Source organism: Plutella xylostella, chromosome Z (assembly GCF_932276165.1).
Source record: "Plutella xylostella chromosome Z, ilPluXylo3.1, whole genome shotgun sequence".
Classification (NCBI taxonomy): Eukaryota; Metazoa; Arthropoda; class Insecta; order Lepidoptera; family Plutellidae; genus Plutella; species Plutella xylostella.
Genome location: NC_064012.1, coordinates 5,767,938 through 5,790,141, shown reverse-complemented (window position 1 = coordinate 5,790,141; position 22,204 = coordinate 5,767,938). Strand labels below are relative to the sequence as shown.

General features: G+C 36.9%; 1 protein-coding gene across 1 annotated transcript in view; it reads right to left on the bottom strand.

Moving 5' to 3' along the window:
* Window positions 1–53: 53 nt before the first annotated feature.
* LOC125491283 overlaps window positions 54–22,204 on the bottom strand; it is an 89,325-nt gene continuing 67,174 nt past the window's right edge. The window contains exons 8-9 of the mRNA XM_048632854.1: window positions 8,262–8,375; window positions 54–2,563 (exon numbers count right to left, since the gene is read on the bottom strand). Of these exons, the coding sequence (XP_048488811.1) occupies window positions 2,502–2,563; window positions 8,262–8,375 (176 nt within the window). The 3' untranslated portion in view covers window positions 54–2,501. The remainder of the gene's footprint in view (window positions 2,564–8,261; window positions 8,376–22,204) is intronic.

Genomic DNA, 22,204 nt, shown 5'->3' with positions numbered 1-22,204 from the left:
TTGTACCTAGATAAGTGAGATTTTGGTTTTAAATTCTTTTTTTTATATAGTATTAAATTTAATAAGACAGTGAAAAAATAGGTTATGCACAATTTTATTATCGAAATTTTGTACGTTAGAGTCTAAGTTGATCCTTTCAACCTAAATCAATGCATAGCAACAGCCACAACTCAAATTCATAAAATGCATGTTTTATTACAAAAAAGTAAGTACTAGGTAGGTAGGTACACAAGCAATTAATTTCACAAATTAAATACTTAAACAATATCTAACGAAAGATAGGATACGGGCGAGCTTCTTAAATCATAAAGCAAATTAATTTTCCTATATGTGCCTATAGTTTTGGCAACTCAAGTGCTTCATCTTCCTGACTACCTACGAAGTCTAGCTCACGAGACAACCTAGATAATTTCCGTTCATAAATACACTTCCTTTGTACGATGAAGTCGGGTTTACCACGCCTGAAGATTCCAGATCTTATAAGGAATTCGGGTACAGGCCAAGATCGACGTCTTTTGTTCATTAACTTCTGATTTCATTAAGATATTTTATCTTTCGGTTTACTTGCAAAGTTTTGATTTTAGTTAAGTAATTAAATCTTTCATAGAATCTTAGCGCAGATGTTGGCCCGTTCTTTTGGTAGCGACAGCTTTGAAATAAGCGAGTGTTGATTAAATAAATAATTCTTGGGTTAAGTATCTAAGTAACAACCAACAACGTATAGATACCCAGACAACCAATTTCTAACTAATATTGAACTAAAGCCGTAGTATCTATCAAAAATAAGGTAAGTAGTATTGGTAGGTAAATTTAATTTCGGAGAGTGAACAAGAAAAATACGCATTTACCTGAAAAGTGAAAAAGGTTTATATCGATAACGATACGATGGTGGAACATTTCATTTGTTGACTGTAATGTAGGATGTTTAAATATTGATACCGTTACGTAAGTAATTAACTTAGTTTAGAGTCGTGGTCAGGAGTTATAAATTAGTATAGGTAGGCTCTATGTCTATGTACATCCGATGTAGACTAATAAATATACTTACATAAAATCTACTAACTGTAGCAATAGATCGATTATTATTACTTATTAGTCATTTTATTCAACATCTCTATTAATTGGTTGATACAGCATAGGTAATTATTTTTACTATTCATGAGATCCAAGGAACATTAACATTTGTGATATAACAAGGATATTATCATTTTACAGTTGAACAACACCTAATTTTTATTTTACTATTTATGTATGAAGGTACACTCAACCCACTGTTTAACATGACTACTTCTATTTCTTTTTGTATTTTTTTATATTTGCTGATTTATTATTAAGTTACTATTTATTATGTTAACTCCGTCCGTTATCAAAGCTCAGGTTTTTGGGAAATTCGAAATATTCTAGAATTGACGCACATAAAATACCTCATTCTATGAAATCTATAAGTACAATACGTAAAAGCTCCATAGTTTGTGAAAAGGAAGTTTTTTATTTTATCTAAAATACATCGCCTTGCCATGCATAAAATCTTAGTTCCTCATATCATATCAATTTCACTCATCCATCAAATGTTTTCGTATCAATCTATCTAAGCTAAGTAGATATACCTAGAGCTTAGACATCCATCTAATAATCTTACACTTGCAGTCGGTAAACTTCTATAATTCTGATGCGCTTGATATTTGCAATACCATTTCGTAATCATATATATTATGATAAAAAGCAGTTCACATGATCATCCATATGATATTAATTTATTCCTGTATCTTCCTCAAGGACTTGCTTTAAAAGATACATACTCTGTCCCTGTTTTTGCAAATTATGAATGTAATTTTTCTCAAAATTATATTAATTTGAAAGGTTGGTAGCCTAGTCTTCAGCAATGTATCCTATTGATACTTTAAATATGGACATACTTACCCTATTCTTCGTTGTACTAAAGGATTGAAGGGTAGTTACACTATTGCACGAAACAAAATAATCTGCATTTTATTCTTTCTCTTCTTCGGTTTCCACTTTCAAGGGCCTATTTACGTTATTTATTTATACATCTCCGTTCTTTCCCCGACCGAGGTTATTATGTGAAGGGTTCTGTCTACATTCTTGGTGTGGTCGCGTTGTAGAACCACCTCGATTCCACCTGCCCCTCATTAATTTCCATATCTACAGGTACCCAAGAGGTTTACAATACATTCTTCTACCAATGCAAAGAATTCGGTTTAAGCTGGTCCGACGCTTTACTAGAGATCCAAGTAAGACAGGATAGCGTAACCCATAGTAAAGATCTCTAAGTCCTTCGAAGATAAGCTGGTCCGACGCGTTACTAGGGATCCAAGTAAGACAGGATAGCGTAAACTATAGCTCTAAGTCCTTCGAAGAGCGGTCCTTTACAGTTCCGTGGTGGCGGTGGTGGCTGCGGGCGGCACCCCGGCGGCAGACATCTTGCGGCGCTGGAGGCGCGCGCGGGACACCGGCCGGTAGTACTGCTCGCTGCGACGCCGTCAGCGCTCCGGGGGCGCCTCGGACTCCAGCTCCATCCAGAGGGAGCTGATGACACGCGAGTCTGGGGACGAGAGACGGGGTAAGGTGATGGTTTGATTTTACCGCGCAGTTGCAGATGCGGATAAATGTTTGTGGGTAATCGGATCGAGTTTGGTGCTATGCCGATCGGCTAGCATATCGGTCAATCTGAGAAGAAACTATTTGTTCGTGCACCCTAAACAAGGTAGGTGTACACCGTGGCCACCAATCTGTACAATAAATCAAATAAATATTCCAAGCGATTGGAACACGATAGTTAAATGAAAATTTCCTAAAAAAGCTAGCCTAAATTTCTTAATTATAAAAGAGCATATTTATGCACAGAGGTCCATATGACCCAAGTGTAGGAACTAACACTCCCATAATTAATAGAATAGACGAATTTCCTAACATTTATGCAGTTGGGGTGTGTGAAAGGGGCGCGGTTCGGGAGGGGTGTGTCAAAATCACACCACACTTGAGTTGAATTGCGTCACATCTTCATTGATGACTAGATATTACATACATGAAACCCACCTACTTACTACACCTACAACAGCAGATCTGGCGACGACACACATTATTTGGAAAGCCCCGACCCCTTTTTGTGCCTCAAAGTAGATGGAAAAGTTGTCACATCATGCTCTGAATAGAATTTGGTGGTGGAAACAGCCAGCAGGACGCACGTAGGTACATATTTTGAAACGAAAAATGTTTTAATGATTTGATAATAATAAAAATCTTATAGACATGCCTAATGACTATAAGAAACTAATAAGTTGTGTTAACTATTAGGGATCTTAGATAACCTACGAGTAGGTAGAGTAGGTATATCAATATCATTATCAGCCCGTAGTGGTCCATGGCTAGACAAAGTCCTCTCTCAAGGAGCGCTACAACACAGTCCCCGGACTTCCTCTTTCATTTTTGTCTGATGGATGAGAATGTACGTGTAAAAATAATAATTTAAAAAGGCGTCATTTTCATGTCGAACTCGCGAAATAAAGGGATAAAGATTACACTTTATCTACAGCCTACAGCGACACAGGCTAACGGAAAGGCTACGTATAATTGGACATTCAGCATTTCGAATCCTACTACCTATACTACCTCAGGTAATTTCATTTCGATTTTGATCTGAATATTAATGTTGGATTTCGCACTTCCCTTGTTAGCAAATGTTCCTATATGTAGCTTAAGTTTATAATAAAAACTAAATACATAACTGTATGTTTCTTGCGTTGTTTGGTAGGGAGGTTATGTAAAAAATATACTTTTTAACGACACAAATAATATTTTCACAAATACTTTTTCGAATAATCTTATAATAATAGAGCAGCGGTTCCCAAATACTTTTAACTTCGGAACTCTGTTCGCCGTTGATTTGGCAAAACCCTTTTGCTTAGCCCTTGAACCTATTTATAATACACCTATTTGCGCTACAACTGCTTGATTTCAGTATTACTGAATTTTCGCGGAACCTAAGGTAGGCAGACTTCCGTGAAACACTAATCGGAAACTCTTGTAGTGGAGGCTTGCAATAACGTGGCGTTTGTAGTCATTTTCAGCGGTCGCTCGGTCGTCAGAGCACCCTTGTGGCTGAAATCGGCTGAAAACATCATCATTTTGCAGGTACGGGGCCAGGCCATGGCTCTCAAAGCTACGTAACCTGCACCTAGGATGTATAAAGAAACAATGCTTAGTACAAAGTTCCAGTAAAGTGTAGATTAGATAACTTTATTGATTTAACTGAACAAAAATAACAATGTTATAGAGTGATTATACTCAATAGACAGCATTATCGCTAAAAGCGATATCTTCCAGACAACCTGTATGATTATTCAGACCTGACGGCGTGGCCAGGCACCGTGTGACCACTTAAATCCCAATTGTGTCATGAAACATTGAAACCTGTGACTTTGGTAGCCTACCAATCGCGCGGAACACTGTTTCAATGAGACAAACACATCCAGCCTAAGATCATAAATCTCAATAATTGTATTTTCTACATGAAGATAATCATTTTTGTGGTAGATCTTTGATGAGAATTTGGTATTTTTTTTAAACTTACCTATCTGTATAACTTTGTATCTCGGTACTTACAGTAAATGCTACATTCACACGCTCAATGAATCACAATGACACTCGTTCTTGTAACTACAGAATTTTCTCGATTGTTCTAGCCTCTTGGTCGTGGGACGGGGTGTTTAAAGTGCATCTGGCTGTAGTCCCAGGTTCAAACCCGTGTGTAATCGACTGTGACTGATGAAGGGCGAAGATGGCAACAAAAATAGGTCATTCGCTTATGCAAACCTTATTACGGGTTATTTACACGCGTATTCACTGGATCCGGGACGTAATTTTCGAAAGCCTTTGAGCACGTTTTGAGAATAAATGAACTCTCAACAGATTTACGTTCAGTCATGTTGGTTTTCACGTATTGTAAGCACATTTATATTCGCTTATGTTAATTTTCATAAAATTTTATTAATAGCTAAGTACATTCCTTAACAACAACCACAGATGTCACAGCTTTAGTAAATAATATATAATGATTGATGAGCCACACGCGTCTCACTATAGAAATCGAACGAACGAACGAGAGTTGTGTCCTCGCTCGCTGGTTCCTGGTCGGGTGAGAAAAGGAGGACTTATTGGATCCAATACCTTAAAGAACCTAATTTTACAAAAATATATTATTTTAGACACAACCTGCATGCTATGCTATATTTATTTCGACAGTCATAACGGTATACCTACGTACATCGACCATCATAAGGTAGATAGTATAGCAGCTGAAGGAAATAAATGTATGTCATGCTGGGTGGGTTAAATCGATTTTTACATTCAAATACGAGGGAGAGGTTTAAAAGGGGCTTGTATTTTTCGAGTAGGTACCCACAACATTTGTAGCGATGTCAACAATGAGTCGAGATCAGGAGGGTTACTGTAGCATAAAAAAAGAAAAAGTACGTATAGGTACATATTGCAACTAGAAAGAGTCTTGGTTAGCGCGACAGCGCTTCAGTTTTTGTTTTTTGTAAAGGTAGAATAAAACACCCCATGGGCTGTGGGCTGTGCCGCTAGTTACCTTGATGAATTTCGGAAGCCTTACTTCTAAGGCCTAGTTACAAAGTGTTTCTTTGATTATTTTTTTAAGAAAAGATTATTACATATTTACTTACTGATTAAATATCAAAATAACACTAATGCGATTTTCCCTTTAAGGCGAAGCAAAGCTCGGAGCAACAGCTAGTAAAAATTTAAGAGTTAAACATTATAAGTATTTCGATCATATTCTGGATTAAAGGAACAATGAGTTGATTACTGGAGCATTGCGTACTTTGAACCACAGTCCCACAAGATGCAGCCTCCCTTTGTAGCAGTCCCCGCTGCACGGGCCTGTTATAGACGTAGATAAATGTTATGAGATTATGGACGTCAAACGACAACCGCAAAAAGTGGGTTACCCAGTAGGTACAAACATCATTTTCATCTCTTCAATTAATTCTGAACCTTTGACCATAGCTGAGAAGTGGCGGCTCAACCCATTACCCCCGATTGTTCAAGTTGGGGGGTAATAAAAACATAAATGTTTGCACAGTGCCTACATAGTTTACCCACCCTGTTTGGGACTCCATATTACGTAGTTACCTAAAAGTAGGTACGTACATTCGGTAGATAATCAGGGAAGTAGGTTAATGATCTATTCGTGTGACTGGTTAGACATAGGTAGGACTAATTTATGTAGGGTGGTATGGCATAAACAGCATATTTCTTCCATACGGTGTAAGAGGGTTTTAAAGTGTTTATTTTAAACCTACGCCTACGGTTTCTTGGAAACGTTCTTGAGTCGGCTCAAATTTCACGGATATCTATCTTTTATAGAGAAATTTCACTGTAGAAGATGCTACAAAAGAGGTGGAATTTCTCAGTAATCCGTCTAGCCCAAGCCCAACTATCAAGAGGTACTTACTATATAATGTAGGTAGTATTATCAATGTAAAAATAAATAATAACTACTTACTATATTTACCAATTTCTAAAATACTGGATCGTAAATGGTAATCGCGAATATGGTACCTACAGTCCTACATACATAGTAAGTAATTTAAGTAAATACATATTACAAAACCAACCATACCACCAAGATACACCTATTATTATGAAAGTTTAATGTGTGACAAGTGTACTATGAATAGATACCTACAATCCTACAATACCTTAACAGCCGATCCATAAAGTCTAGAAAACGGAAATGGATACTAGTTAACTAATTATTTTTGCCGATAATCAAACGATAACTTTAATGTGACCACAAATCAGTTCAGAAGAGATTATGGATAGATTGGAAATTTTATGTTTAAAACGTATTTAACTGATATAAAAAATAACTGAAAATTGCAAAAAGTCTGCAAAATCGCCCTCTTTATTTATAGATGGACAGTAACTTCCATTCGTAGCAAAATTAAAACATGTCACGTCTATCGCTCCACACGACGAGATTAGTTTAAGCTATCTCCGGTCATTCTGTGGATGTGAACTATAAATATAATATACAGGGTGTACTGTTGACCTAAGCGCTATCATGTTTGTCCGACAGGGGGCAGTTGGAGGTCGAGTCTAGTCTCGTTTCCACTGCGCGTTAGTATTCGACATTGTCGTAGGTACTTCTAGTCTGCTAATGGCGGCACTCAGAAATGAGTCGACCTCTGAACTAAGGAGTTTATTAAACTGACTCAGTGAGAAAAACTAATTGAAAAATATGCAGTTTGGCTACAGTTTTCTGGCTATATACAGTCTATATAATAGTGGAGGGCACATGGAGGGTCAATTTTAGATTTTCATCTCCTTAGCGTATCATGTCGGTGATAATAGGATTGGCCATTGTTTAAAGAAGTTTGTAGGTACATTTGAAGATGGAAATGGAACTTCGAGTAAATTGAAACAAGGTTTATTCTTGCATCATACCTATTTTGTCCATTTCTTTATATCAAATTGGACCTAAACATGTTGCTAAAGTTTAAAATTAAAATTAATTATTAATCAAGATGTTTATTTCCATCACGATAAAAAATCTGTTCTACTCTCCGTATCGGTCTGTGTGAACGGACCCTAATGCTGTTGTGCAAGTTTAAATTGAAGCTTACTGTATAAGTTCCAGTTGGACAATTAAGTATTATACTAGAAACTAGGATGATCCGTTAGTCAAGTTTGTATTGTATAAATGTTACATCGGATTCCGATCGCTTAGTTTATGCTCAAGTCATAAAGTGTTATTTATGTTCCTAGATATCGAAGTTTCAAATCCTTACCATTAATGCAAGTGCATGCATGTTCTATAACTAAGAAGACATAATATCTTCTACGTACAGGGTGTATGTAGTACAAGTGCTATAGTACACTTAAAAGAGTGTCTGGGGTCATGCTGAACAATTACTACTTTTCCAAATAATTGTGCCGCTGGCCAGCAAGCACCTGGGGTCACGCCGGATACGCCAAAGCTAGTTAATAATATGACCTCTGGTTTTTGTCAGTCAGGTGCACAGTGAATTCGCACGAGTATTACTTTTAATGTAAGTTGCACATGTTGAAAATCCGCAAAAACTCAAGATTAAAAAAAATGCCTCGTTTTTATGGCCAGTTGTATAATTGTAGCTTGAATTTCCTACATCAAAACTTCATCAGGCTGACCCTTCATCACCTTACCACACTTTTTATCACCCTGTACCTGCCCTCACCTGGCTTCTCCGGCTCCTCGGGCACGGCCACGGAGGCCTCCTCCATGCAGCTGGTCTCGTCTCCGAACTGCACGTGCTTCTTGATGCCGGACTTCGGCTTCGACAGCACTGATGCTGCAACAATGGATAGGAATTATTTTCAGACTAGCAGACTAGACTTCGCTTCGCCTTAAAACGTTTTCCCGTGGGGATTCTGGGATAAAAAGTAGCCTATGTTCTTTCTCAGGGTTTAGGCAATATGTATACCAAATTTCATTTAAATCCGTTCAGTAGTTTTGGCGTGAAAGAGTTAGTTAGTTAGAGTTATAATATTAGTTAGGATTAGGATTTGCAAGAGATCTTCTTCATCAACAGCGTCATACAAATGTAACCACCCAGATGGCGCGCGGAAGCACAGCATAATTAAGCATAATTATCATAACTAAGCACGGGGCGCAAGACGCGCGGAAGAATCGTTTCATCGTTTGATTTCATACCTATAGACTGCCATTATTAGTGCAGTTTCAATAATTATATAAGCACCCCCAGAAATAATAGACTACATAGACTACCAACGCTATTTTGATATTAAAGGCGTAGGCACCGATTAACAGACCTCCTTATACTTCAGTTAAAATAAAATAGTTAAAAACCCTTATTTTCCGTATCCAATTTTAATGAATGTAGTTTTTTTTTAAACGGTGCATTGCTAACAATCCTTAGCTCTTACAGAAACTAAAGTGAAAACTTGAGCGAGCTGCGCTTAGGAATTATAAGGACAAAAGACCTATTTTGCATCATTTTCTTTTAATTTTTTTCTTGTTTTTTCCTACGTACTTAAGTAGTTTTCCGACGTTGCTGTTGGAACAACGCGAAGGATGTCAGAAAATTAAACATTCTTCTGCAACATCGCATCGCGTCCCGGTTAAAGAATCTAATTAACATTTATTACGATAGTATCTATTGTCAACTTGTTAATAGAATACATTACACAGGGTTGGTTGCTGTGAGAATATTTAAACTTAATCTAAGAATATAATACAAAGAAAGCTGATTTTAATTTAAGTTCATTAATGTCTTCTATGTTCTGTGAATGGATTCTACATCATAAGTAATTTATTAATAAATAACCAATAACATTTTGTAAAAGAGATGTACATTTGTTTAGATTTATATTCATTCTTTAGGATATGGTATAAACAACCAGTCATCTGTAGATAAGATAAAAATTTGGTGAAAATGTGAGCCAATGTTAATACATATCAAAATAGTTAATAATCAATACTTAACATACTCAAAAACTTAGGTGTAATTAATAGCCAGTTGATCAGTGGAAGCCAGGCACATGATGTCCTAAATTTAAGTTCCTAAACAATAACCGAACTTCAGTGACCGCATGTCGATTCTGCCCCGGGCACGACTTGCGAAACCTTCGCTCGTCATGTGTGTGAATTTACTAAATATTCGAAACTGGGGGGTCACTATGGAAGTCGAACGAACGAACGACAGCTGTCATGCAATTGGTATGCTATATAGAGGTGTGGTTAGCGCAGCGCTCCTGTCTAAGAAAAACGCAACTGCTGCACTAACAAAGACTCTGTCTCGTTGTGTTTATTTTTATACTTTATTGTATACATACACATACATTATATTACCATTCGTGTGTGAGATGTCCCCACATATTATTATTATATTATTATTCATGAAAGTTCACATCACTTCACAATCATACCAATTACGTGACAACTCGAACGAACTATCGTTCGTTTTTCGATTTCTGTAGTGACCCCTCTGTATCGCAAATTAAACGTCATTTCCACGACATAGGGGTGCACAAAAGGAGCCTCCCTGAGCGACTTATGAACTGTTCCTATACGAGTAGCGACGTCGCACCCTGGATACTCAGCCACTGCTACTAATTTGACTGGATAATCCTCTCTCCACAGTGGAAAACTCTAGTTCAGCTCTACTGATATTCATAGACCAAGCAGAAGGGTAAAACTTACATATTTATGCAGTAGGATATACTTACGTGCAAAAAAAGAGTTCATCTCTTCTCATCTTCATCTTTTTAACTTTAGTTTTGTAAGTACCCACTTACAAAATGCTGACACTATATGGCCCAAATTTTTTAATACTTTCATTAGATTAACAATATATTTACGTTTTTCGTTGGTAATATTCTGATGCACTGTTAAATGTACTATTGAAATATTGCAGAAGGCGTCATTAAGTTAGTTTTTTACGTTTAATTGGTGGTTTTCACTAGAACTTTTTCATTGCCCATGAGTATACAGAAGGAGGTGTGGGGCGAAAAGTTAGAAATTCCTGCCAACTCATTCAGAAAATTACGTCACATGATGGCACACACGACATAAATAGGTTTAAAACAGGACATAACAAAGGATCAAAGGGATCCAATCACCAAAGTTGTTGGACTATTGATGCCGGAGATATTATGAAGATACGTAATTACCAAAACCATGGGCGGTGGAAGTAATGGGGTATATTTGAGGTTGGTAAGTATGGAATTGGCCTTTATCGGGCGAATGACAAGGGAATATAGAGGTATTTGAGTTGCCCTCTTCAAAAGTTATTTGTTGATATTGAGGTACATACCTAACTCTATGTAGTTGTGGCTAGACACAGTACAATCACAACGAACGTTAACACCTTAACTTGTGCAAGTTTCAATAACCATGCGTATTATAAAAGTATACTTATTATTTGAAAGTAACAGGTTACAATATATAGAGTTTGTTTAGCTTATAATAAAGGAATCAATTCCTTTAGGGAATTTTTTATACTACAGCTGATCGACTTAATAGCCCTTTCCACCGGCCCAGTTTTGTCGCCTTATTTGGAACAAAGTAAGTATACACAAGGGCTCAAGGGTGCAAAGTCAACAAGGAAAACAAAATGCTGTCAAAGAAATTGGCTTTCCTTCCCTTTCCCCGCCTCACGCATTTTAGAGATCCGTATTCTTATTATGTTAATAGTGGTTTGTTTTTTGGCTAACAATGAATAACCGGATTTATTATGTACTAGTGACCCTAAATATACCTACTTATAATAAAATGTTTCCGGTAGGACTAAGTTAGGGACCCATGTATTTTCAGCTACAGTTTTGACGTGCGCCGCGACACCTTGGGAAGAGAATTCTCGTCTAAAAATAAATTTATAATGTTGAATATTTATTTTAATCGTAATAGTATTTATTTAATTTAAGAACAAAATATTTACGTTTTTATTTGGTAATATTCTGGCGCGCAATTAAATGAACTTCATTATTCGGCGCGGCGTCATTTAAAGCAGGGGTCGGCAACCGGCGGCCCGCGGGCCGCATGCGGCCCGTGGACTAACTCAGTGCGGCCCGCAAGCCTGAGGTCCGTAAGAAAAAAATACCAAAGCAAAAGGCCATATTATACCAAGCCATATAGTTAAGATTCTTGAAAGCTCGCTCCCACCTGGGGGTAATAAAAAATATAAAAATGTACCTAACTACTTATTTCATATATTTGGTGTACTTATTCAATTCTTGGAAAATTATTTTGCGTTTATCTGATGCACGTGGCGTCGGTGGCAGGCAGGCGGCTTCTTTGAGACAATAGGCGGCGGCAGTCTTTGATTAGACGCAGGTGTGCAGCGGCGAAAAATTCAAAGTGACCGGCTTTAGTTGAAATAACAGCCGAGCGTGCAGCTCTCGCCTCATTCGGTTGTGGAAATTCGCCGGAAACTCACGTCTCATCTGGTTGCTAGCTTCTCATTTCACCATTCTTCAGCATCTCACGCACGACGTAAGTACTTTGTATGCACTCGCGAATTTGTTTTATTTTATTTACTGCTTGTTTATGTGTGAACCTTCAGATTGTTGGGTTAACATGACATGAGGTTAGTTACGAGTATGTCATGTTTTATTAGTTATGAATATGGAGTTGAATTTGCAGGTGCTAACTAAGTACCTATAACATATAATTTTACAACGAATTTTATTTTGTTCATTATTGTTACAGGATAATTATACAAACATGGCTTCAAGGAAAAGGAAGACAGAAGAAGAAAAAAGAGTTTTTAACGAATTATGGACAGAATTATACTTTTTTATCGAGTTTAAAGGAAAACCGTTATGCCTGATTTGTCAAAAGAGTATTTCTGCAGTAAAGGAATATAACCTGAAACGACATTACGACACTGAGCACAAAGCTAAATTTGACTGTCTTGAAGGAGAAATACGAAAAAGGAAAATTTCCACTTTGAAATCGTCATTACAAAGTCAACAAAACATATTTAAAGTTGTGGCAGACAACAGCGAATCGAATGTTCGTGCCAGTTACAGGGTAGCAGAGATTCTAGCAAAAAGTGGACGTCCGTTTACCGATAGTAAATTAGTAAAAGAGTGTGCCTTAGCTATCGCAGAAGAAATATGCCCAGAGCAAAAAAAAATATTTGAAAATCTTTGTCTCTCTGCGAGAACTTGCACCCGACGTACTGAAGACTTCGGTGCTAATTTGTGTGAACAACTCAGGGACAAGGCGCAGTCTTTTGACTGCTTCTCTTTAGCGATGGATGAAAGTACGGACGTGTCGGATACAGCACAGCTACTCATATTTGTACGCGGCATTGACGAAAACTTTACTGTTTACGAAGAGCTTGTGAAAATGTGCAGTTTAAAAGGTACGACTACAGGAGAAGATTTATTTCACCATGTGGAAAAAGCTCTGAACTCATTGCAATTAAGCTGGGAAAAGTTAACAAGTGTCACTACCGATGGAGGCAAGAACATGAGCGGTCAAAACAAAGGTGTTGTTGGGAGAATCATCAGCAAAGTGAAAGATTCTGGATCTACTGTGCCATTGATTTTCCACTGTATTGTCCATCAAGAGGCATTGTGCTCCAAAGTTATATCCTGGAAAGAAATAATGGATACTGTAACATCCACTGTTAATTATATAAGAAGAAATGGACTCACTCATCGTCAGTTCCAAAAGTTTTTGGAAGATCTGGAGGCTGATTATGGTGACGTGGTTTACTACTGTGAAGTGAGGTGGCTGAGTCGAGGTGCCGTTTTAGAACGGTTTTTTGATTTGAGAAAAGAAATTGGCAACTTCATGGAGTTGAAAGGAAAGCCAGTGGAAGAGCTTACTAACAAACAGTGGATTATCGATCTTGGTTTTTTGACTGATTTGACTAAGGAACTGAACCAGCTCAACAAACGTTTGCAGGGAAAAAATAAATTGATTTGCGACATGTATTCAGATGTCAAGTCATTTGAGATGAAACTGAAACTGTTTATCAAGCATATTGATGAAAAAAAGCTTGACCATTTTCCCAATTGTAAGAAAGCCGTGGAAGAAGCTGGAAATAACTTTGTGTGGGAAAATATCACAATGAGAAACGTGTTAGCACAACTACAAACTGACCCCCTTATTCATAGAGAAGTTACAAAACGTTTTAACTAATAAACTGTTTTGTCCCTCTCCAACAAAGAACAATTTGTTCTTTGACAGAGAGGGACAAAACAGTTTATTAGTTAAAATGTATTGTAACTTTTCTATGAATAAGGGGGTGAGTTTGTAAATCGATTCACCGACTTTAAAAATAGCTCCCTTAACATGGATATATTCCAAAACCCTTTTGGAATTGATGTTAGTGAGGTACCAAGCTACTTGCAAATGAATATTGTAGATTTGCAAAGTAATAGCCAACTTAAAACTGCATTTAAAGAAAGCACAGACTTGATACAATTCTATGGAGGTTTGAGCTCTGAAAACTTCAAAGAATTGAAAAAGTTTGCTCAGCAGATAATAACTATGTTTGGTAGTACATATTTGTGTGAGCAGACTTTTTCAGTACTCAACTACCGCAAAAATAAGAATTGTTCGCGGTTAACGGATGAACATTTAGAAGCGATACTGCGCGTTTCTACTACTAAAATGAAAGCAGACGTTAAAAAACTTGCAAGTCAAATGCAGCAGCAAAAATCGCACTAGATGTTATTTTTATGTTTAATTTATGATAATTTGTTAGTTTTAGTTATTATCTGTATAGTAATTCAATGAATATAGACATGATTGTATGAAGATATATGCGTTTTATTTGAAATACACGCCCGAACCTATAGATATAAAAATAAGTGCGGCCCGCACTGAAACTCTGGCAACTTGAGTGGCCCTGCTATAGCAAAAGGTTGCCGACCCCTGATTTAAAGCTACGAGTAGTCTTCTCGATTATAGTGCCACAAACTTATCTGTTCCGGTGAGAGCGAACTAAATTGGTCCATATAATCTATGAGATTCATTAGTACAGTAAGTAATGAGGTATGGACCAATTTAGTTCGCTCTCACCGGAACAGATAAGTTTGTGGCACTATACATAATTTTTTTGCTATTGTCACTGGAACTTTTTCATTGCTCGCGAGTGTATTAGGTATGCTCTTGCACTGAGTGAAAATCGGGAGCCAGAAATGTGAACGCCCCGGGATGTCGGAATTTGGTTTTCAATCTGACAACGTTTAAAGCCAGACAACGTTTATGTTAAGAGCAATATAAAATATCGTCCAAAGTTTAACACTGGAGAGAGCCTTATAAAATAACGTCCGATAGAGAATAGAACCCACAACCTCATGGCCGCAGCCGTGAGCTCAGTATATTTCCTCTCATTATTTATGTTATTTCTGTCGGAATCTCGCGTTCATTATTGTGGTTTCGTTTGCAGAGCCAGGTGAGGAGTCACGTCGGGTGCGGTATGCTGCGAGCGTGCAGGAAACACTCTGAATTACTTCTAATAAAATATATGTAATTATACATAGATAGGCGAAGATTTTAGGGATATCACTCACCGGCAATGAAAAGGTTCCACTGAGAAAAGTACCAAATTACTCCTAAACGGAAACGTTGAAGTATATTTAACGAAGAATCAGGATATTTCCAACTAAAAACATTAATATTTTTTTGAAGTTTTAAATATTTGTGTGTATTGCTGTTGGACGGCGCGGCTGGGCTGATCATCACTGTATTGTTAGGTGCTCCGCCCACTGCTAGAGTCGAGGCGGCGTCGAGGCGATGGTGACAAAGATGCGCAACTTCTCTATATCCTCTATATCGCTTACAAAAGAAGTCGAAGCGGCGTCGGCGTCGCCGATTGCATGACAGCTTCGCATGATGTGTATTTAATTAACGGATGACGTTAACTATTTGACTCCATTTAGCAAAGGACCTTGCATATCTATCTACTAATAGTCTTTGCCTCTGTGACTCGAACTTAAAGATAGTATGAGTCCATGTCTTAACGCCTCAAAATGTATACTTAGTATTAAAAGTGTTCATCTTTTGACGACCATCTGGAACTTTCTAGCGCACTTCGAAATGCCATACGCGTTGCTTATTTACTGCTGGCACTGCTGCTAAAACTAATTAAGATCCTAAGTAAGTACTTACATGGAAACTACATTAGTATTATTATGAACGAGAAACGAGTCTGCTGCGACAGTTTTGATTAGATTTCTTATTAACATATGTAGATCTTTGAGCAAAAGATAACATTTTCACTACAAGCTGGACTAGTGTGCTCAAACGAAGTTAAAAGCGACAGTACAGTCGTTAGCACAATTCGTTATGGAGGTTTAATTTATAATACATGGATACACTCAACTCAACTCTCTTAATATTTATCGTATAGCCGTTTTTGAATGAGTACAATGCACTTAGGATACATACCTATAATCTAGGACATCTAGGTAGATGTGCAGGTTTTCCTTTACAAGAGTACTTTGTTTAACTGTACTTGATTTCCTTATTTCTTAATAATTCATTAGTACATACATGGCAGGATTCGAACCCACACCCTCACGAATGAGAGCCGGGACCTTATCTTATCTTGATTATTAAGAACGACTTTTTCATCTGAATGTACTATTCAGTGTAGCTGTTGAAATTTGTAACATGCGCGATTGTCGTTGGTCCATCGCTCGCGCAACCCCCTCCTAGATTAGGTGCAGTGCTCGCCACCAGAAATGTACACATAACTACTGGTGATTACATTACTGAGTCTCTCCTAACCCCCTACAGCATCCGAGTACGAGTACGACTGTACTCAAACCAACCGACCGAACTAATACAATTAGTGTGAAAATTCTGTTTGTTGCGCAATCAAGCACGATTCAACTAAACCCGTTTATCGACGATACAATGTTTATCATTGGTTGGTATGTTTCAGATTAGAACTAGTGGAAAATTATATTATTAGCTGGATATGCGATTAATCTACTTTGTGTGACATACGTTATACAATGTGTCTGAATTTGTAGTTCAACAACAAAAACAAACACAAACTTGTAGGTACTTATAATGAGTACCTACTCGTAATAATGTGATGTGATTAGTTACGGAACATTATGCTTATTCTTACCTTAATTATTACCCGAAAAGAAACAATAAATGAACGTAAGAAATACAGGCTGTTGCAAAAAGTAAGTATAGTAAGCCTTACGTACGGTACCTCAGGGGTGTCACTTGTCACTCAGTAATTTTGAACAACTTTTGTTGTTTTTGTTCCACGATTTTTTAATATGCGTAGTAGATTTTACCATCGCGTATTTCCAAAAGTTGTAGCACAAAAGTTGTTCAGGATTACCTTACACTACCACTTTTTCAGCACTCTGTATCTGTATATTAGAAACTATAATAAAATATAAAAATAATAATACATATAAGTAAATTATATCGTTCATACAAATATTATACTCTTACAAAAAAGAAGTGTATGAGGTAGTTTCCCAAACATAAAAGGGTAATAGGACGGTTGACCAAGTGGGATACTTAAATTATGTATGTATACAGTCGTGTTGTGTTGTAAGTAGGTAGGTAAACAAGGAACTCATTGGTATCCGACAGATATCGGACCCGGACTTAGGATCGGCTCACTCCCAAATGATCACCTCTCCAAGAACTGAGAGCTTTATACTACACTAGCAAGCAGTGAAAAAGTTCCACTCACAAAAGGGCCACACCAACCCCGACCCAATTTTTTGAACATTTAATTCAGAATTTGATCAAAGTATTTACGTTTTCAGTTGGTAATATTCTCTGTTAAATTTATAAGGCGGCGTCATCAAATAAGCTAGTTCTTACTGTTTAAAAGTAATTTGGTGCTATTGTCACTGAAACATTTTAATTGCTTTTAAAAAAAATGCTATTTGGTTTCGGCATTTTATTGCTTGCGAGTGTACACTCTGGTACTCTCTGCAATAATTCGCGGCAAAACAACGATGATTCAGGAATCACCCGGGTTTCCCCCACTGGGGCTGTAACTGGATTACTGTTAAGAACTGAGGTTCAATCGACCATGAGCCTCCGCCAACCTACTGAGCAATGTGGTTAACTACATCTAAGTGGTATCTGAGAGCCGCACATAAATGAAAATTACTGCTTTTAATGTACCTATAGTACCTACCCATAAGACTATGTACTTACGGACTATATACTTGACGAGATGTATGTATGTAAGCCGCTGTAGTTACAAATATGAGACGGTCGATTATTACTTTCGTTAATTTAATTACTTATTGATGTACGTATGATTGTAGTGAGCCTTAAGGTTGGACTGAAGATGAACCGGTCAAAGACTAAAGTCATGAGTAACAGTGCAAAACGTAGGGTTGAGGTAGACGGTCAGGAGATACAGTATGTCGAGGAGTACCTTTATCTAGGCCAGATAGATTCATTTCATAACCGGCAAGACAAAGAAGTCGAAAGACGGATTGAAAACGCCTGGAAAAGCTTCTGGTCTATGAAATCTTTAATGAAGGGAGAGCTACCATTATCGCTCAAGCGGATGCTCCTTGACATGTGTATCCTGCCCGTCCTAACCTACGGCGCTCAGACTTGGTCTTTGACGGAACATCAGAAGTCTAGGCTGAAGGTTTGCCAACGAGCGATGGAGCGCAGTATACTGGGTGTGACCAGGCTAGACCGCGTCAGAAATAACACACTGCGCTCCGCCACTAGCATAAAAGACGTAGGTGCACAGACCGCTAAGCTGAAGTGGGCCTGGGCAGGCCACGTCATGCGAATGCACCCGGACCGGTGGGCAAAAATTATAACCGAGTGGGTGCCGAGCGACGGACGCAGGCGCCCAGGTAGACCTAGGCGGAGATGGCGGGACGACCTGGATAATTTTTTGCCGGATTGGCGTCAGGTGGCCGACAATAGAGACGTGTGGAATAAACATGGGGAGGCCTTTGCCCAGCAGCGGGACACAAATATGGCTAATAAAAAAAAATAAAAAAAAAAATGCCTTAGGAAAGTTTCCTCATAAAATTCCATACTCTAAAAGACTGTAAAAGTTAAGTTCCCTTGTCAAATATGCAAAAATCGAACGTTAAAATTCTCTTTTTAACGTTCACTACCTGAAGTTACACGACCTGTTTAATACGACATTACACTAATGGATAGTTCTTTGTGAATTTTCAACGAAAGCATTTTTCAGGCAAGTCATTAGCGGTACCTGATTAATGTGGCCGAACCATTACGGAAATATGTATATTTAATATTTTTATTCATTTAATAAAATACGACTATACTGCTGCCTACGTCAAAGTTAAATGTCAGTTGATGATAAGAACAATGATCAAAGCAGTCATGAAAATGTCAGGTGACAAATGACCCCTAATTTCCGACCGACAGAGTTCAGTGGGAGGCGTATAGAAAAAGCTCACCTTTTTCAGTCAATTTATTACTCGCTCGTAGACAACTTTAAGGGTCTGCAATAGGGAATCGAGGGTTGGCATTGTCATAGAATTATGTAGTAAATGATGGTCTACAGCCTTGAAAAAAATCACACAGGTAGTTGAAGAGTCTAGCTAGGTGCTGAATCATTCGAATTTAAGTAAATGATTATGGATAACTGTAAATTAATTTCAGAATATCAAGAAAAACCAGTCAATCACAATCCCGTATTGTAACAACTGTGTCGTAATTATTAAGAATTTTCATATGATTTTTATCATATTATAAAGTTAAAGGCTTGGACTAGGCGCTAAATACCTTGTTTTTTAATAAACACACACTTATTTTGTGTAAATTAATCCCAAACTTGAGCAATTTTTTTCCCTCAAATCTTCATACAAATATCTATGGCGGCTTTCTGTGTTATAAAATCATAAACACAAGTGACGTTTGACTCAGTTGGCCGCTGGCCTCCAAAGAAGGGTCACGTCGGTTTAGGCAGCACTGACAGCTCGCGATCTTATCGTGTACAGATACAAAATCACTGCACATTGGTTGTCATTGCACTTTTTCAACTTTTATGACACCAACATAATTTGATTTGAAATTGAGGAAGCATAATTCTTCCAGTATATTCAATAAATTAAATTAAATTAGATAGTGTGCAATATTCTCGTGATATTACAGTCTCGTAAAGGTCTGATGAGGAGCAGGAATATAGCGAATGGATCTAAGTGATGACAATACGCACGAACATTAGGTTAGGGATCAAAAATACAGTCTCTTGGTGCTGGTTGAGATATGGTCTCGTGAGGATCTGATGAGGGCAGTAACACGGTGGTGGCTCAATTTTATTTCAAAGATGTTAATAGCTAAAAGCATCGAGTTTGGGCTATTAATATTAAGTATGTTTTTCAGAGAGAGAGAAAGAGATTTTGTTTTTCCTCTGGATGTGTTAGGTTTACTGGGTTTACTAAGTTCATTCTGTTAATGGCATCAAGTTGTTATGTGTTCATAAGTAATAATTATTTATTAACAAAATGCTGTTGATTCTCCACGAAAATGTAAAAATAAAAATAAAATAAATAAAAATAAATTCGTAACGTAAAATTGTCAATGACGGAATTTCTTCTATAGACAGTAGCCACAAAAAAAACAAACGATAGATGGCGTGATTTGAAGATAAAGATACATTTTTTCGACACATAGACAGCAACAACAAAAAAATACAGATTTAAAGAAAAGAAACACATACTTATACAAAACAACAAAGAAAAAAAAGGATACACATCAAAATAACTGGAAAAAATATAAGCCCCAATTTACTTGTGTGGGACAGGGAGTACCATAATATTTTTTTTGGGGTACTCCCCATCTATGCGAAATATAAGCTTGATATCTTTACCCGTTTCTGAGAAAAAGGGCGGTGACAGACAGTCAGTCAGACAGACGGACTACAAAGAGATCCTATAACGGTTGCTTTTTTAGGGTTCCGTAGCCAAAATGGCAAAAACGGAACCCTTATAGTTTCGTCATGTCCGTCTGTCCGTCTGTCCGTCTGTCCGTCTGTCACAGCCGATTTACTCGGAAACTATAAGTACTACAGTGATGAAATTTGATAGGAATATGTGTTGTATGAACCGCTACAAAAATATGACACTAAATAGTAAAAAAAAGAATTGGGGGTGGGGCCCCCCATACATGTAACTGAGGGATGAAATTTTTTTTTTCGATGTACATACCCGTGTGGGGTATCAATGGAAAGGTCTTTTAAAATGATATAAAGTTTTCTAAAAAACATTTTTCTTAAAGTGAACGGTTTTTGAGATATCAGCTCTCAAAGTCGTAAAAAGTATGTCCCCCCCCCTCTATTTTTATAACTACGGGGTATAAAATTCTAAAAAAAATAGAGGTGATGCATGCTAATTAACTCTTTCAACGATTTTTGGTTTGATCAAAGTATCTCTTATAGTTTTTGAGATAGGTTGATTTAAGCTACGGAACCCTTTGTGCGCGAGCCCGACTCGCACTTGGCCGGTTTTTTTTCTTTTGACGTTCGAAACCCTAAAATTAAGTAAAAATATTATGCTGCCAAAAAATGTACTTAGAGGTATTGAAAAAGCGGTATACAGGGTGGCCCAAAGAGTGACGTCCAAAGGAAAATGTTTGATTCCTTAGGTCAAGGGGTAGCCAAATCACCCCCATGTATATTCAGCAATTTTTAGTAGTTTAGGAGTTATGATTTTTTTTCCTAATTTTCTACGAAAATCGACCTCAGTGGATTAATTTATGTTTTATTATTTTTTGGATAACTTTTTTAAAGCATTTTTTATTTTTGTGTCATCCTCTGAAGTTGTTCTTTTAACCATAAAAGTTTCAGCTTCCTAGCTATAATGTAAGTTAGTAATTTTTTTATCGAAAGTTCGAATTATATCATCGAGCTAGACTGCTCTGAATTTTCTACTTGAAATTAAAAATTGAAAAAGATATTCTCATGGTCCCTTATTAATTTTAAAAACTCCGCAAGGTTCCAAATTTACATAAAAATAAAAATAAACTATTGCTTAATAGGGTATTATTTGCAGAAAAAAGCCTTCAAAGGTACCTGGGTGGAAATTACCTAATTAGTAAATTGTTTCAGAAAGTTGAAATATTCCTGTTATGTCATTACTAAAGACTAATTAAGTTAGAAAATGTATCAAATTAAAGGGAAAATTAAATTATTTACTTTTTTTTTAATTTAAGTTACATTTTTGAATGTAAATTCTTAGAAAAATGATTTATTCTGAGTAGTAAGATTTATGAGATAATTTTATTATTAATAATAAGTAAATAAACTCTAATAATTATTTTACACATTTACTATCAATAAATTTTCAAAATGGCGACCTCCCATAGCAATACACAACCTACATCTACGCAAGAAATTTTCTTTAAGTCAAAAAAGGGACAAATGTAAAAAATATGACATTTGTCGAAAGGTTAAACATGTGAGATCTTTCAAAAAGTTACATCGGAATGAAACAGAGAAGCGTATAGGCGACTTAAAGAAAATTTCTTGCGTAGATGTAGGTTGTGTATTGCTGTGGGAGGTCGCCATTTTGAAAATTTATTGATAGTAAATGTGTAAAATAATTATTAGAGTTTATTTACTTATTATTAATAATAAAATTATCTCATAAATCTTACTACTCAGAATAAAACATTTTTCTAAGAATTTACATTCAAAAATGTAACTTA